General features: G+C 38.1%; 1 protein-coding gene across 14 annotated transcripts in view; it reads left to right on the forward strand.

Moving 5' to 3' along the window:
• The window catches only part of HUWE1 (HECT, UBA and WWE domain containing E3 ubiquitin protein ligase 1), a 162,123-nt gene that overhangs the window by 64,672 nt on the left and 80,299 nt on the right, over positions 1–17,152 (forward strand). For all 14 annotated transcript variants that reach the window (XM_078065229.1, XM_078065238.1, XM_078065239.1 and 11 more), the window contains 12 exons: positions 1,007–1,054; positions 1,136–1,204; positions 1,811–1,910; positions 3,199–3,299; positions 3,785–3,935; positions 4,071–4,198; positions 4,792–4,932; positions 5,146–5,251; positions 7,375–7,509; positions 8,003–8,104; positions 8,591–8,671; positions 16,974–17,080. In XM_078065229.1, coding sequence (XP_077921355.1) covers positions 1,007–1,054; positions 1,136–1,204; positions 1,811–1,910; positions 3,199–3,299; positions 3,785–3,935; positions 4,071–4,198; positions 4,792–4,932; positions 5,146–5,251; positions 7,375–7,509; positions 8,003–8,104; positions 8,591–8,671; positions 16,974–17,080 — 1,269 coding nt within the window. The remainder of the gene's footprint in view (positions 1–1,006; positions 1,055–1,135; positions 1,205–1,810; positions 1,911–3,198; positions 3,300–3,784; positions 3,936–4,070; positions 4,199–4,791; positions 4,933–5,145; positions 5,252–7,374; positions 7,510–8,002; positions 8,105–8,590; positions 8,672–16,973; positions 17,081–17,152) is intronic.

The raw sequence follows: 17,152 nt of genomic DNA on the forward strand, positions 1-17,152 counted from the left end.
CTCCTCAGTTAAATGAGAGGATGGTTTTGAGCTGCATTGCTGCCCTCCCAAGTTAAATATACCTAGCAGCTTCTCAGGAATAACTCTTCATAGGTTTGGATCTTATATTGGAGCTGCTGAAAGATAGGACTCCCCTATGAGGCATTGCCATGACTTGTGCGTTTTTCTCCGTCTCAGTTGAGAATTCCAACATTCAGTTTAATAGTCTGGATAGTGATCACTCAATTTTCTCTATTAGCCAGTTTGTAAGAAGTCTATATATTGCTTACAAGGGTCCTGCTTCAGTTATCTAGTCATTCCATATTCTTTGAGGAGACAATAAAATTCAGTTTTGTTTATAAGTAGCTTAGTGAGTAAGATTTTTTCCCTACCTATAGGATAATAAGTAATCTTTCTAGATTATGGCTCCTTGAAAACAGCTGTAGTACATATCTAGGGTGGAAACCATTTTCATGGATTTGGTCTTTGCTATGAATACAGAGGCTGTGGGAATTAAGTTAGGTTTAAAAAGGGATAAGGAAGAGAAAAGAGACAAAACAGTAGACAAATACAGAGAACAAACTGGTGGTTGCTGGAGTGGAGGTGCGTAGAGGGGTGGGTGAAATAAAGGGGATTAAAAGTACACTCACTGTGATGAGCACTGAGTAATGTGTGGAAGTGCTGAATCATTATACTGTACACTTGAAACAAATATAACAGTGTATATTAATTATACTTCAGTTAAAAATAACAAAACTTTTTTAAAAAGGATAAGGAATATTAAATGTGTCTGACTATGTGCATTATATTTTGATACTATTGTCTTCAAAGAAGCTTTCTTGAAAATATTCTATATATAAAATGGGTATTTTGGGGGACTCTAAAGTTACCTTGATTTTAAGAGCATTCAGTTAGGCTTCAACCTAGGGTGACATCTTGGTTTTCAGACAGCTCTCTTTTAGTCTTATGGAAAGGGAAGCTAAGGTATTAACAGTGACTTCTAACAACTCTATCTTTTTAATTTCAGACAAGTAGTAACACACTACATTATATTCACATAGAGCAACTTGACAAGGTAAGAGGAATATTTGACTGTTGGCTAGTTTCCTAACATTCAGTTTACTTTTTGTTCCTAACCAATTTTTTTCTAATGTAGATTTCAGAAAGCCCTTCTGAAATCATGGAATCTCTTACCAAAATGTACAGCATTCCTAAGGATAAGCAGGTATGATAGGTCCTCATATTTATCTAAAGGGTATGGTTGTTACCCATGTAGATTAATGATACTTGCTGGGCTGGGAGACAGCATATCAGAAGGAAAGGAGTCAGATCATGGGTAAATTAGCCTCTGTGAACCTTCGTTTCCTCATGTTTTATGAGACCAACACCTACTAACTTCCTAGGTAGGTTCTTAGGAGAGATTGAGGAAGACATAAGCTGCTTTACTCATGCAAATCTGGTGTTAGTATCTCAACACTTTACAGACAAAAGGAGAAAACATTTAGTTCTGTGGGGTTTTTTTCATTGTTACGGTGATAAAATATTTGATTTGATTAATAACAATCAGAACTTGTGCCAAATGTCTTCAGCTTGTTGCCTATCAGTATAGTGATAGTTCTTGGCTTATGTTGGGATATTGGGATTCTCTGAGCCTGTGTTTTGTGGCTCTCATTTTGTCAGGTAACCACAGAGTAGAACTGTTCTGTTTGACACCTTAACAAATAGCAACAGTAAACCATTTTACCAAATATCCCAATAGGTAAGATTTAGCCCTCAGAAAGTACATTCACCGTTTTCATTGGTTTCCTAATTTAGGCCTTTATTCCTACAGATGCTGTTATTTACACACATACGGCTGGCCCATGGCTTTTCTAATCACAGGAAACGATTGCAAGCTGTTCAAGCCAGGCTGCATGCAATATCTATATTAGGTAAGAGAATAACACTACAATTAACAGGCCCTGATTAGGCAATTTAGACATGATTTCCTTTGAGCTTCATCTGTGTCTTTGTTCCTGTGAGGCTTATTGTAGTTATCTAGGTGGCAAGTTAAATTGTAAAATTATGCCTGCATTTCTAATGTTCACTGTATTCATCATTCTTGAGCTCCTTAATGTTGTATTAGAAAACAGTGTAATACTTACAGACCTATCACGTGGGTTTAGTCTTGATTTTGGCCCTTTTTCTTTTAGATGGATGTTCAGGTAGTCCTCTCTCCTGGCCCCTATTCTTCCTCTTGTCATTTCATCTTCCTCTTCTGTCCCGTCAGTAGTATAATTTCAAAGTTAATTTTCAAGGTATTCATTAAGTCAATACTGTGCATTTTACTTTAGAGTAATAGAAAGGACACTGGTTTTGCAATCAGTCCTGGGCTCTCATCCGGATTCTGCAGATGATTAGCTACATGTTTATGCTTTTGGCCTGTTTCTTCATTTAATATTGGGACAGCACTTAACCTTATAGGCTGATACAGGGGTTAAATGAAAACCGGTAAAGCACCTAGCACAAGCTAGGCACATAGAAGGTATAAAATGGTAGCTGCTGTTAATATTACCAGCTTTAGTTACGTTATTACTTGTTTGTCTCCTCTTTTAAACTGAGTTCCTTGAAGTGAAATTCATAACTCTTCTTTTTGTACTCACACCTAGCATAACTTCTGGGGCGTTAATGGATACATGTTTGTTAAACTAAATGAATGTGCTCAAATCCCTTAGTTTGTACTTCAGGAGACTATGTCTACTATTACCTCTGTGTGGGATACACTGAAAGTGGATTACACTCATTCTCAGCTTTTACTCCACAGTGTCATATGTTTCTGACTTAGTCTGCAGTAGTCCAAATTCTGTTCTTTACAGCCTGTGTAAGTGTTTCCAGTGAAAAACAGAAGCAGCACATGAAGAGACGAAAATGGAAGTCTATATCCAAGGCATAATAGTTACTATATCAAGTAGTGATATTATAAAAAATTAACTCTTCACACTTCCATTTCCAAAAATCCTTGCTCATGACAACCAGTACTAATAGGAGAGTCTGTAGTTTGGAGAATATTTAGGGCTTACCACCATATTTGATCAATCTTCTAGAATTCAGTGATTCTGCCCTCCAGTGCTGGTTGGAAGGGAATCTTTTCCCAGAACCAGTAGGTGCCAAAAGGTTTGTCATTAGGCAGTGGCTTGACCACTGCCTTCTTGCCTAAAGTGTTTATTTCTCCTTTTGCAGTGTATTCCAATGCCTTGCAGGAGTCAGCAAACAGTATCTTGTATAATGGGTTGATAGAGGAGTTGGTAGATGTCCTTCAGATAACAGATAAGCAGCTTATGGTAAGTATTAACATTCTCCTGTGTATGTCAGGCTCATGTGTATTTATTTTCCTTTTGGTTTTTCCCACGGGTTTAGAATGAACCCCAAGAGGGAAGCTTAGCTCTTTTACTCTTCCTCTTCGGATATTTAGCTGCAGAGTTAAGTGCTGGATTTTCAGTGTTAGTCTCAACAGACCTCCATCTACCCCAAACCATTATCAGTAGAATGACTTTAATTTTGAGTTCTGGGTATTAGCAACTTGGTTCAATCATCTACCTTTTTTTTTTAGATTTATTTTATTTATTAGAGAGAGTGAGGGGGAGGTGCAGAGGGAGAGGATCTCAAGCAGACTCTATACTGAGCACGGGGCTCAATATCATGACCCTGAGATCATGACCTGAGCCGAAATCAAGATTTGGACACTTAAACTGACTGAGCCACCCAGGTGCCCCCAGTCATCTACTACTTATTTAATACATCACATGTTTACCTTCCATTTTCATAGGAGATTAAAGCTGCTTCTCTACGAACATTAACATCAATTGTCCACTTGGAGAGAACTCCCAAACTCAGCAGTATTATTGACTGTACTGGAACTGCCTCTTACCATGGATTTTTGCCGGTACTTGTGCGGAACTGTATCCAGGCCATGATTGGTAAGTTTTGATGATTGTTACTTTAGGTAGCAAGAACTTCACCCTTGCTTTTGTCAGTCTTTGTTTAACATCTTTCCATCTTAACATTAAATTCTGAGCTTACTTTTTTTCTGTCTCTCCCAACCTCCCATATAGATCCTTCCATGGATCCATACCCTCACCAGTTTGCCACTGCTCTCTTCTCTTTTTTATACCATCTGGCCAGCTACGATGCTGGTGGTGAAGCCTTGGTCTCCTGTGGAATGATGGAAGCCTTATTGAAGGTGCTCTGCTTTTTTTTTTAAATACATTTGTGGGGAAACCAACTAAGAGCAGGGTGTAGAGTTACAGGTTTGGAATGGTTAATAGTGAGAGCAGATAGCATAAGAAAGTTGACCCAGAAAATGTTATTCTTAATTTTTCTAGTTTCGCATTCTAGTTATCTGTCTCATTAACAATTTTTAAGTGTAGCTATCTCCATTAATAAGAATTGATCAGTCTAACATGGTCTGAGAGTCAGGCTCCAGTTACTAGTCAAGACTAGCCATATCTTATTATGACCTTAGGCTGTTACCCTAAAGAAAAAATATGTAAAGGTACTTCGTAAATTGTGCTATTAAGGTAATTGGCTTTACTGTGTGCTTGGCTTTTTTCTCCCTGAATATTTCATTTAATCCTGAAAAGTAATTTTATGTCCCCATTATCTCAGGAGGTTCAGTCCCAGAAGTAATAGAGCTATCATTTGACAAACCTGTTTCTTTTCTCCCACACTGTACTTGCCTCCCTGAGATCTAGACTGCATGTTTCCAAAATAATTATTCACAGTTTTGTGTCTTTTCATTTGATTGGCTTTGCCTTTTTTTTCTCTCCTCAATAGGTCATAAAGTTTCTTGGTGATGAACAGGACCAGATAACATTTGTCACCAGAGCTGTCAGAGTGGTTGACCTCATCACCAACCTGGACATGGCAGCTTTTCAATCCCATAGTGGACTTTCTATCTTCATTTATAGACTTGAGGTATTATTATACAAGGAGCACTTTGCATAGACATACCCAGTAAGACCTGAGCCTAGGAATCCTAGTATCCTAATAACCCTAAAGAGCCATCTTAGCCCTTTTCTGTTTTTAGAAACCAGTTTTATAATCTGCCTGTGACATTCTTTCATTATAATTATTTTTAACTCCTGGTATATATGTAGGATTTTCTTACTACTTTTCCCTTGATTGTAGCATGAAGTAGATTTGTGTCGAAAAGAATGTCCATTTGTGATCAAGCCAAAGATCCAGAGACCCAGTACTACACAAGAAGGAGAAGAAATGGAAACTGATATGGATGGTAATTAACAGTTACTAAGTCAGAATTTTCATTCTTCCTCCTCATAAATTCCAAAGTGCACAAGTGACTTGAGTGTGTATTTTCAGCAACAGAACAGTGTTTTTCTATGTAAATGATTTGTGTATTGTTTTTCATGAGGATAACTATAAAAGGAGGAGGCACAAGTTGTTGGGAATAGTGATGGAAGGTGAAGCAGATAGTAGAGCTGCAGTAGAGCCCCCCCCAATCACTGTGGGATGTTAATCTGTTTTATTTCAAGACTTAATAGCTGTTTTCTAAGTATTGGTTCATTATCTTCTTATTCCCACTAAAATGTAAGCTCCATGAGATCAGGGTACTGTTTTATTCACTGCTCTTTCTTTAACAGTGCCTGATATATTGTAGGTGTTTAAATATGTGTTTGGGAAAGATAAGGAGAATGTAGACTCATTAGGGACCTTATGAAACTATCAGGCTATTTTGAGAAGGAAGAGGAGAGGTGACGAAGTTGTTGAATAGGCAACATGTTTTAAATCATGAAGTCAAAAAGCTAGGCAACCAGATATTCTTAATCTTTGGGTGCATCATCATGTGTGTTCTTTTTTTTTTTTTTAATCTCCCTGCCCCCCCATGCATAGTTCATGATAATAGTAATAAAGAAAAAAAAGTTCCCTAAAACAGCTTTCTTAGAATTTAAATTCTTACCTTGGTGACCCAGGATGTCATTACATGAATCTGTTATCATGCTTATGATAAAGGTACTAAAATTTATAATGCTTTCATTCTTGATACTCAATACCCATAGGAAGCTGTTCCTTTTTCTCTATTGTTTTTCCTGAACACAGTTATTTACATGCATTGCTGTCCCTAGAAACTCCTTTACCCAATTTCTATCTCTGGTTTATTGTGGGCAAGCTGGCATTTGAGTTAATGGGTGAGATCCCAGAGTGTTGATTAAAATGTGACATCTAAATAGAAGACTATTTAAAAGCCTGTTTATTATAAATCAGGTGTTGTCAAGCTTGAATATGCATAAGAATAAATTAAAGTGCTTGCTAAAAATGTAGATCTCAGGGGTGCCTGGGTGGCTCAGTTGGTTAAGCATCCAGCTCTTAATTTCAGCTCAGGTCATGATATCAGGATCGTGAGATTGACCCCCCCACATCAGATTCTGCACTCATTGTGGAGTCTGCTTGAGATTCTCTCCCTCTCCCCCTCCCCCCGCTTGTGCACTCGTGCTCTCTCTCTCAAAATAAATAAAATTTTTAAAAAGTTGTAGACCCCATCTGCAATGTTTGATTCAGTAAGTGTGCAAGTGAAGACCAGGAAAATCCATGTTTTTAAAAATTTTTTTAAAGATTTTATTTATTTAGAGAGAGCATGTACAAGCAGGGGGTGGGGATGGCAGAGGGAGAGAGAGAATCTCAAACAGGCTCCCTGCTGAGTGCAGAGCCCTACTTGGGGCATGATCCCACAACCCTGAGATCATGACCTGAGCTGAAAACAAGAGTCAGATGCTTAAACAACTGAGCCACCCAGGCACCCCAGGAAATCCACATTTTTAACAACCAATCTAGGTGATTCTGATGTATTTGTAGAGAAAATTTTATATTCAATAAAATGGTTACAAAACTATGAGTTTGTGCTTCCTGTATATAAGTAGGCACAAGTATGTATGTTTGTATATGTATAAAAAGATTGGAAGAAAGTATTTCAAAATATAAACAATGGTTTATTACTATTGGAGCTTAATTATATTTTACAAATTGTAAGAAGTAATTATGTATCTTGTACTTCATTAAAATTAGAAAAAGCTCTACCTACAGTCTGCTACCCACCAGTAGTGTGTGAAATTGCATGTTTTACTTACCACTATTTTTCCTCCCACATTGGTGGCTGAGAAATATTGAAGGGGACTTCTTTTGAAGGAATGTTTTTAACTTGCATGTCTTAAATAACTAGTGCTGTTAAATACCTTTCTATTTGTTTGTGGAAAGCTTACATTTTTATATTGGGTCTCAGTATCATAATCTGTCACCATTTTTATATCATTTATCTCGCCTTAATGGGAAAAAAATTTCTCAATCGTTCTTTTGGTGGTGCTTTTATTCTAACTAGTTTCTTTATCATAACTTTTACTTTAGTTGCAGATGTGACTATGGAAACTAGTCCAGGCTCATCCATCTCTATGGAGCACCGGCTAGATGTTGAATTAAGGGCATCAAGTTCTAGTAGCAGCACTAGCCTCTCCTCTGGCTCTGGCCCTGGCCCCCGTCCTGGTGGGTAGACAAGTAGATACCCAGTCTTTCACACTGAATTACTAAACTAGTCAAGAAGGTACTTTGGGAGCAGCTTCAGTGGTACACTTGGAGGTTTGCTTCTTAGGACTATACATGTTACTTTGCCATTCTGGTGTCCATTTTCTCATATTAACATTTATTTCATAGTTTTCCAACTGTTCACACATTATTTTATCAAAGCAGCCATGTCAGAGATCAGATAATATCTAAAAGAGGAATTGAGGATCAAGAGAGTTAATCTTCTTACTTGCACTTTTACTTCAGTCTTTTCATTTTAGTATTAGTTTTGTGTAGTTCTTGGTGATTTATTTTCCCAGTTTTCAAAGCTTCCCAATATCCAGAGATCTTCACTTCGAATGTCTGCTAGTGTTGATATAGTGTATGTGCATCTCTTAAAAAATTGTTTTATGTGCCTGCTCATTGTGGTCTAATGGTGAACTCAGTATAATCCTCCATCTTTCTCCCTTGCCAGGAGTCCAGTGTATTCCACAAAGAGCAGCACTTCTCAAATCCATGTTGAATTTCCTCAAGAAGGCCATTCAAGACCCTGCTTTCTCAGATGGCATACGACATGGTATTTGATTTTAAATTCTTTCTTGAAGGATGTTTGACTCTCTCCAAAGATTAGTTCTTTTGATACTGTTGCTACTCTTGTAGTAAGACAGGCTTAAGAAAAGGCATGCCATTTTGAATAGCTTTTAGTCATTTAGTGTCACTTTTCCTAGACCTAAGGATTCTCTAGCTATTTTCATAATGATTCACCCATTTTTTTTCCTTTTTCAGCTTTTGACTCTGTGCTCACTTCCAGCCTGCTCCTCCACTTTGTCTGTGTCTGTATTCTTTTGTTCTTTGACCCACTGTTAAGAGGCTATTTCATGGACAAAGAATAAATAATAGAATATGAGGAGGAGTGAAGTAGAAACCATTAGACTGGAATCAACACAGGAGTTTGTTTACCACAGTGGTGGTATATATAATATATTGCTCCATCATCTCTACCCATCAAACTACTTCTGGACTGATCATATTCTCCTTGATGTTCACTTTTCTTTTCTCTTAGTGATGGATGGTTCTCTCCCTACCTCCCTGAAGCACATCATCAGTAATGCAGAATACTATGGCCCATCACTCTTCCTCCTAGGTAAGTGGTATTGATAGTTGGGCTATACCAAGCTGGAATAACTGGGCAGCGTTCTCTGTATATTTTATATCTTTATAGTGTTTTACTGTCCACCTTTGTCCTCTGTGTTGTTATGTATCTTTCTAGTTGGTGATGAAATAAAGGTCAGAATTCAGTTTCAAATATCCATTTCTTTGAATGCCAAATATACCTTCTATAAGCAGTATATTATAAATCATTTGTGAGTCCCGCATCGGGCTCCCTGCTCAGCGGGGAGCCTGCTTCTCCCTCTGACCCTCTCCCCTCTCATGTGCTCTCTCTCTCTCATTCTCTCTGTCTCAAATAAATAAATAAAATCTTTAAAAAAATAAAAATAAATAAATAAATAAATAAATCATTTGTGATACGTAATATTGTACATTGTGCTGTACTTAACATTGCAAGTGTGATAAGCATGTCTTTATTCAATGGTTAGTCCCAATCTTGGTCTGGAAAATTCAGTCAGCATGGTTTCCATTCTTAGCACTGAATGTCAGATCCACAAACTGTAATATAGAAAATTATTTCTCGCTGTAGAAAATGCAGTTTGGGAAGCTGTGGGTACTTTGTAATTATTTGTAAAAATGCCTTGCAATTTTATGTTGGCAATATTCTGCGTATTGCTGTTGTTAAAACTTCATTTTTATTAATTGTCATTTATTGAGTGCCATACATATTCAGGACAGTGAGATACGTCAGTTTCTAGAATTCTCCTTAAAACTAAAGGAATGTAGTGGGAAGTGTAGAAATAAAACCTCCTTGTACCAGTAGCACATGTTTTTTTAATACTTTGGGGTATCTGGAGGGAGTAGTTTTGGCTACTACAATTTAGGTACTTGTTCCCTTGCTGAAGCAGATTCGGGTTTTTATATTTTAAGTTTATATCCTATGACCTTGCTAAATTCACTTAGTAGTTCATAATTGCTTTGTTAATTTCTTAAGATATTCTGTATAGTCTTCTCATCTACAAATAGTTCTTCTTTTAATAATCATTTTGCTTTTTATGGCTTACTGCATTGGCAAAGATTTCCAATACAATGCCAAATAGAAGTGGTGAGAATGGGCCTCTTCACTTTGTTCCCAAACTCAGGGGAAAGCATTCAGTATTTCACCACTAAATTTGAGGTTAGCAGAAGGTTTTGTTCCTCTTTATCAGGTTGAGGAAGTATTCCCTTATACTATAGCAACTCCATCTTGACATGGAGAGACACCCTCCCAAGTTTAGGTTCATATGGCAGAACTCATGACAGCAGTCTTTGGTACGATTGAAGATTTGTTACACAGGTGGAGAAGTCCCAAGTTAAGATGCAGGGAAGAAGGATGGCTCTCTCTGGGAGAAAGTCCCAAAACAGAGAGAAAAGCAAGTGCACAGTCATCAAGGGGAAGTTTAAAGGAGGCAGCAAGAGGACATGTGTGCTTATGGGGTGGAGGCAGGGAGCAGGTGAGCCCTCAGAATGACACAGGAAGCCAGAAATGAGACTTAGAGCACTAAAGCAAACATAGTGGAGGTCAAAATTCCTTCTCTAGAGTCTTAATTCATCCTTGCTGTTTGAATTAGCATAGTAACCTTCCTGGTTTACTATAAATAACTTGTACTTGAGAGGGACCAAATTTGCAAAGCCAACTCAAAATAATTAGGCCAACAATTATTATTGTAGCTCCATAAATGATAGTGTAGAGCCTTTCACTGTGGCCAGAAGGAGACAGCCAGGAAAAAAAATTAATGGGGGCCTGAGAATCTCTTGGCACATTTTTTAGTGTAGTTGGCTGTTTATTTTGTTTGTTTGTTTTATTTGAACTATTCTGGATACCTTATCTGTATTACTGACCCACATGCAGGAGGAAGTCCCCTTTAAGGCACAAACGCCACCTTAAAATAACAGTAGTTTAATACCAATCTGTTTTAAGATTTTATTTTTTTATTTATTTTAGAAAGAGAAAGTGCACACACATGCACAAGCGGGCGGTGGAGTGGGGAGGGAAGGGGGAAAGAATCTCAAGAAGACTCTGCACTCAGTGTGGAGCCCAATGCAAGGCTTGATCCCACGACCCCAAGATTGTGACCTGAGCTGAAACCAAGAGTCGGATGCTCAACCAACTGAGCCACCCAGGCAGCCCCAATCTTTTTTACCAGTTATAGCAACTAGACTTCTTTTTCCCTCATTAAGGGCTTCTAAGAAGGCTTGAGCTGTTTGGTTTATGTGGTTGGCCAGGAGTTGTGCCATTGTGTGGTTAGCTTCTAGAGGAAGCATCTATGTCACAGAATTAAAAACACCTAATCTTGTGCCCATTACACCAAAGACAGTGATGCAGCCCAATATACAAGATAAAAAGATGGCCCAGTGCTCCCTTTTGTGGCAAGACTTGATGAACAAGCTGGACATTCTGGTTGGATCTAGGGTACCTAGATACTAAATACCCCTAAGACACAGGTCAGGGTGTATGGATTAGAAGGGAGCAGTTGGTGGAGTAGAGTGTATGACCTTGCTGAATAGGAGTTGTGTCATAGGAGATCCAGTAGCCCAAGGTGCCTGGAGGGTGGAGTTTCTAGTGGCCAAATTATATCAGAGCAGACATGCGAGGGCAGAATAGTCCCAACAAGAGGGACATCATTGTCTAGACTCCGGATTGGTGGGGAAGGCTAGGAAGGGCATGAAGTCAGTAAGGAAGCTCTGTTGAGGTTGTGCTGTCCTGCTGCAACAGTTCTATGATAAAACCAACCAAATAAAGATTCTGACTCTTCCCAAATTCAACCTCTGACTCTTCTACCCCACTTTTATACCCAACTGTATCCCTTTCTAATTTCCCCAGCTGCCTTTCCTTCTCTCGTTTCTGTTCCTAGACTAGCTGATGCCAACGCCATGGTGGTGGTTATTTAACCAGAGAGGATGGCATATAGTCAATATGAATATTGAAAACCTCCCAGGGGACAAGAGTTATTTGTATAACATTGCCTGGGCTTGGGCATCTGTTAGCATTGCTAGAGTTTTAGTGCTCAGGTGACCTTCTCTGTTACCATTATATAAATACTGTCTTTCAAGTTGAGGAAGATGGGAAATCTTGGTGCAGTGATGGTGGAATAATGGATAGTGAAATGTGAGACTGTCAGATTAAGGAAAGTCAGCTGATGGGGCCATTGGAATTGTGACGAGTGATATGGCCACCCATTACAGGGGCTGTCACCACTGAGGCTGGGATTATCAATTGTGCTGAAGTCATCATCTAGGATAGTGGGTTGATGGGAGTCCTGGCCTAACCCCAAAACTTTGATGGAAGGTTTTATACATTTGAGAAATAATTACAGAAGTGATTTTGAGTATTCCTTTGTCTCTAGGAGTTACAGAGTAATTTCTTACTGGGAACTATGGACTGATTGAATATCCCCAAACAGTTGAGGTCACAGCATGGGGATAAAGGAGCCCAAGTAGTTTGGCATTGAGTCGGAATGGTAGATTCCCAGACGCAGGCCATGAGCCAAATCTAGCATTGCTAGGCCAACCAGAACCAGAGTGTTCCATAATATTTTCAGACCTGTTGAGATCTGTAGGTCTTGGCATGTTGGAGGTGTCGGTTTATTATGGAAGTCACAGGCATTGTTATCCCAGGTCCTGTAGTGGTATAGGGTGGATCCAGAGCTAGCATCCCTACTTAAGAATGTTAGTACTGGGAACTAATTTAAGATCTTCCTTTACTTTTTAGAAGAACCATAAAATTGTAGGTGTGGGAACAGGCAGGCACCGAGACCTCCATTTACAAAGAGGGACCTCCAGTTAGTGAACCTTTAAAACTATTATATTGGGAAAAGACTTTAGCAAAGACCTTTTTTGTGGCATACAGAATAGTCTGAAAGGGCAGAGGCCCTCAATTTTCAGTGGATCCCATTCTGTTACCCACTTTAAATACAGGCACCAATCTAGCATAGGTTGCACCAAGATCAAAAAAGGGGCAGTGTCTTTAAGTGAGAAGGGATTCTGTTTGGTTATTATAGATTCATACATGGAAAGTGTTCCTTTTACGGCTAGAAAAGGAATAGGGAGGTCCTTGTTGCATTTTGTTAGGATGTCATATGACTTAAAAGGTTGAGAGTTCAGGATAACTAAGATAAAGTGGGTAAAAGACCCATTTAGGAGACCATTGTCCATTTTTTTTAAATTTAAGAGCATGCCCTTAAGTAGGCTATTATGTTTTTGTGTTAGGTCTGCTGTCTGCAGAGGATAAGACAAATCAGAAGTTCCAGGTGATGCCTTGTTTTTATTGCCTGTGCCCAGACTGAATGAATAAAATGTGTACCCACATCAGGTCAGAGTTATTTGGAAGCTAAAAGGAAACTAACATTTAGTGAGGCCTATATTAAGTGTTGGCAGTAGCATGGCAGGAGGGATAAACCAAGAGCAGGCTTGTGTAACATTGAATCTTTGTGAGGGAATAGTAACTTGCACCAGCAGACTGGGGCAGTGGCTTAATAAAATGAATTTGCCAGTCAGAGAAGGAGTTATTCACCCCTTTGTATGGATTCCCATTGACCATGATACCAATGGCAGGACAGGGTGCAAAGATCACATTGGTGGGCTAGCGTTTGGGCCAGGGCCAGTAGCATTGGATGCTATGGCACTGAGCCCAAATTTTAAGGGTCTGGAGACTGAGATCACTGGAAGTCTCATGGGACCTGTTGAGCTGAGGGCAGGGAGTAATATCTGAGCTTATTTGAGAAGTGTGAACAAGTTAGTCAGCTAGGGCATAAAAATGAGGTTCCTGTGTGGCAACCTTGGTATGAGTTGAGACATCAGACTTTAATTGTAATACGTGAAGTCTGAGCAGCAGTATGTTCCCAATGTAGAAAGCCTGATAGGGCATGATACTGAATGTGGTAACTTTTGAGCCCATCAACCAACAACCCACTAAGGCTACCCAGTTAGCTACCATCTGGGAGTCTATAAAAATATGAACAATGGTCATACCTTGATTGAGGTGTCCTCCAGTGCCAAAATGACTGTGGTCTGCTCTCTAGTTGGGCTGACTCTTGAAGACCCATCCTTTATCAGGAGTGACCTGGTCATGGGTTGGAAAGCAGCAACTTTCCAGCAGGTTCCATCACATGTGATTAGTGTTATTGCCATCTGTAACATAAATGGACTCTGTTTCTACTGGAGTTCCTATTCAATGAAGGTGTGTCCCTGTGCTTTTAAGACAAAAGCCGGAGGCTGTGAGTTCACGTTTTGACTTATTTTGGACCTTTAACTATAATTTACTTTGTCTGCTCTTCACATTTTAAAAGATATTTTAGGTGTTTAATCCAGCTTTTAGTCGTTTTCAGCAGAATGATTTATTAAAGTATTGTGCCTTTTTATCTTAAAGGAAGAATTTTCTATGTTGGTGTATTTTTTTTGTGATCACCAATATGTTTGTTTTTCTTTTTCCTAGAGTCTTGTGTCTTAATTTTTTTCATATTCTGAATCTTACACTAGCTTTTTTACTCCTTTTTTGGTAATGGTTTTATTCTTACATTTTATTGACATCTAAACTTCAAAAATTTCTTTTTTTTTTTTTTTTTTTTTTTTTTTTTAAAGATTTTATTTATTTGACAGAGAGAGACACAGCGAGAGAGGGAGCACAAGCAGGGGGAGTGGGAGAGGGAGAAGCAGGCCTCCCGCCGAGCAGGGAGCCCGACGTGGGGCTCGATCCCAGGACCCTGGGATCATGACCCGAGCCGAAGGCAGACGCTTAACGACTGAGCCACCCAGGCGCCCCTAAACTTCAAAAATTTCTTAATCTGTCTTCTGCCAGACTGGACAACATAAGATCTTCAACCTGCCTTCACATCACCCCTTTCTCATCATTTTCATTGTCTTTTTTAGTAACTCTTTGACTTTCCTTTTCTGATTCATGTTTCAGTTTTGTTGGAGTACATCTTCGGGTAATTTTTAAAGTGTCATACTTCTTTTCCTTTCAGAATTTTGTGGACATTTCTCCATTGTCTTTTAATGTTACATATTTTAGGTAACCATGATGTTAAACTGGTTCTTGTTCCTTTGTAGGTAACTTCATTTTCTCTTTGCTCTAGGAGTTTACAGATTTCACCAGGACGTACTTAGTTCTGTTTCTTTTCAGTATTCTTTCATAGCACTTGGTTAGGCCCTTTTTAAAATCTGATAATTTTTTCTTGCTTCAGGAAAATTCCTGTGGTTCCTTTTAACTTAAGTATTCTCTCTTGGAAACCCTGTTGTATAGCTAGTACACCTACCATGTTGATCTCATGTCACTTTCTGAGAGAATTTCTCTGTATAATCTTTCAAGATGCCTACTGCAGTATCAAATTTTTAATTTTTTCTTACAAACTTTGTAAATTTCTAATTATTTCCTTATTCTTAAGGGACCCTTTGTCTTAACACATTATTGCTGTTTTATGGATTTTGTAGGTTCTAGAATGTGATTTTTATCATTAATTTTTTAAGAGTTATCTTTCATTACTTAATTTATAGTTGCTAGGTTCCACATGGAGCCATTTGGTTTTTGTGTTTCCTTTTTAAAATTCTAATATTTGGGGGGGGGAGTAAATTAAAAAAATTCTAATATTTGGTCATCTGTTAATTTTAAAAGAGGGTTTAAACTGTCCCATTGCACAGTAGCATTATGACATAGCATTATAGTTAGACCATGGTAAAATAACAGATTTGATGTCTTAGTAACTTCTAGTAGAACACTAATTTTAGTTTATGAATACTCAATTTTAGTAACCTCTTGTAATTTAGACATTTGTAAAAAAAAAAAAAAGTCTATGGAAGGTTGTATTATATACCAGTAGGAACCCAAAAAAGGACTGTATTTTCCATAAGTTTATAGTCCATCAGGCCATTGACAACTGTTGGTCCCCAGTAATTGTCATATATTTGCTATTTCAATGACATTTGGAGTAGATTCACCCTCTTTGTCAGGTTTTAAAATCAAAATTTTTAAATCTCATACAATGAGTTGGGAAGCCTTGTCTTAATTGCTCCTAGAAGGTTTAATAACCTCACATGTAAAACTGTCAGTTTAGGGACACCTGGGTGGCTCAGTCGGTTAAGCATCTGCCTTCAGCTCAGGTCATGATCCCAGGGTCCTGGGATTGAGTCTTGCATCTGGCTCCTTGTTCAGCGGGGAGCCTGCTTCTCCCTCTGCCTGCCACTCCCCCTGCTTGTGCACGTGCGCACTCTCTGTCTTTCTCTGACAGATGAATAAATCTTTTTTAAAAGTAATAAAACTGTTGGTTTGGTGCCTTTCTGTTACTTGGTATTTTTTAAGAAATTCTTGTGGTTATTAGGTTAGTCTGCTTTGCTATCATTTCTTGAGAGTCAATTTTTATGACATTTTCTTACAAAAGCATTGCATTTCACTTGTTAGCATACAGTTTGTAAAAGAATTTTATTTATTCTGAATCCTGTTAGATCTCCTTTTTTCATTGCTGACATATTGCTTGCTTTTCTTGGATTTCCCATAAGCTTGTAAGCTTTTTCAGTCTTTTCAGAGGGTTAGTTATTGGTTTTAATTATTCGTGCTTTTTGCTTGCGGTTTCACTTTTTTTTTCTATTATTTCTAGCTTCACTTTTGGTTACCTTTTAATGAATGCATTAATTTCCCCTTGAGCACTGATAATAGTCTATAAGGCCATGTTAAATATCATATTGTCAAAAATTGGTCAGATTACATACCTAAGAACTCTTAACATTGCTAGTGGTATTTTAAAATTGCTAAAAGGCTTTTGAGAAGACATTTTGTCCATTCCATCAGTTGTTTACATTCACTTCAATCCAGCAAACCACCCCCCCATCTTAGATATTTTCCCTGCATTTTAAACAAAAAAGGATGTGTTTTTAGGTTTATCAGTTCTCATAATTTTGGACTGGTTTATATCCACGGTGGTTCATGTATTTAGTGGAACATGATCTGGTGTATGTAGTGAAATGATTTCTATAATCAAGCTAATTAACAAATCATCTCATATAGTTACCTTTTTTTTCACTTGATAAAAGCACTGAAATTTACTCTCTTGGTATATTTTTCAGTATTCAATATGGTATTATTAATTATCATTATACCTGTACATTGCCCATAAAAATCTTGAAAGTTTGTCACCTAGTTCTTAATAGTGACCTTCTGATGAAGCAGTATTAGGGGCGTTCATTTCAGAGTAAGTACAAGTATTTAAATTGTTGTACATAGATTATGTTTTTTTTCAGCCTTTGGAATTTTATTGTTAATACCTGTGAAGAATCTCTCAATTTCTCCTATTTCTCATCTTTTTTAGCTACTGAAGTGGTGACTGTGTTTGTATTTCAAGAACCATCACTGCTATCCTCACTCCAGGACAATGGATTAACAGATGTCATGCTTCATGCACTGCTTATCAAAGATGTGAGTCCTTTACTGCTTCTCTGTAAAGAATGCTCTGTGCATACCCCTCCCCACAATATATCCCTCCCCTCC

This window comes from Halichoerus grypus, chromosome X (assembly GCF_964656455.1).
Source record: "Halichoerus grypus chromosome X, mHalGry1.hap1.1, whole genome shotgun sequence".
Taxonomy (NCBI): domain Eukaryota; kingdom Metazoa; phylum Chordata; class Mammalia; order Carnivora; family Phocidae; genus Halichoerus; species Halichoerus grypus.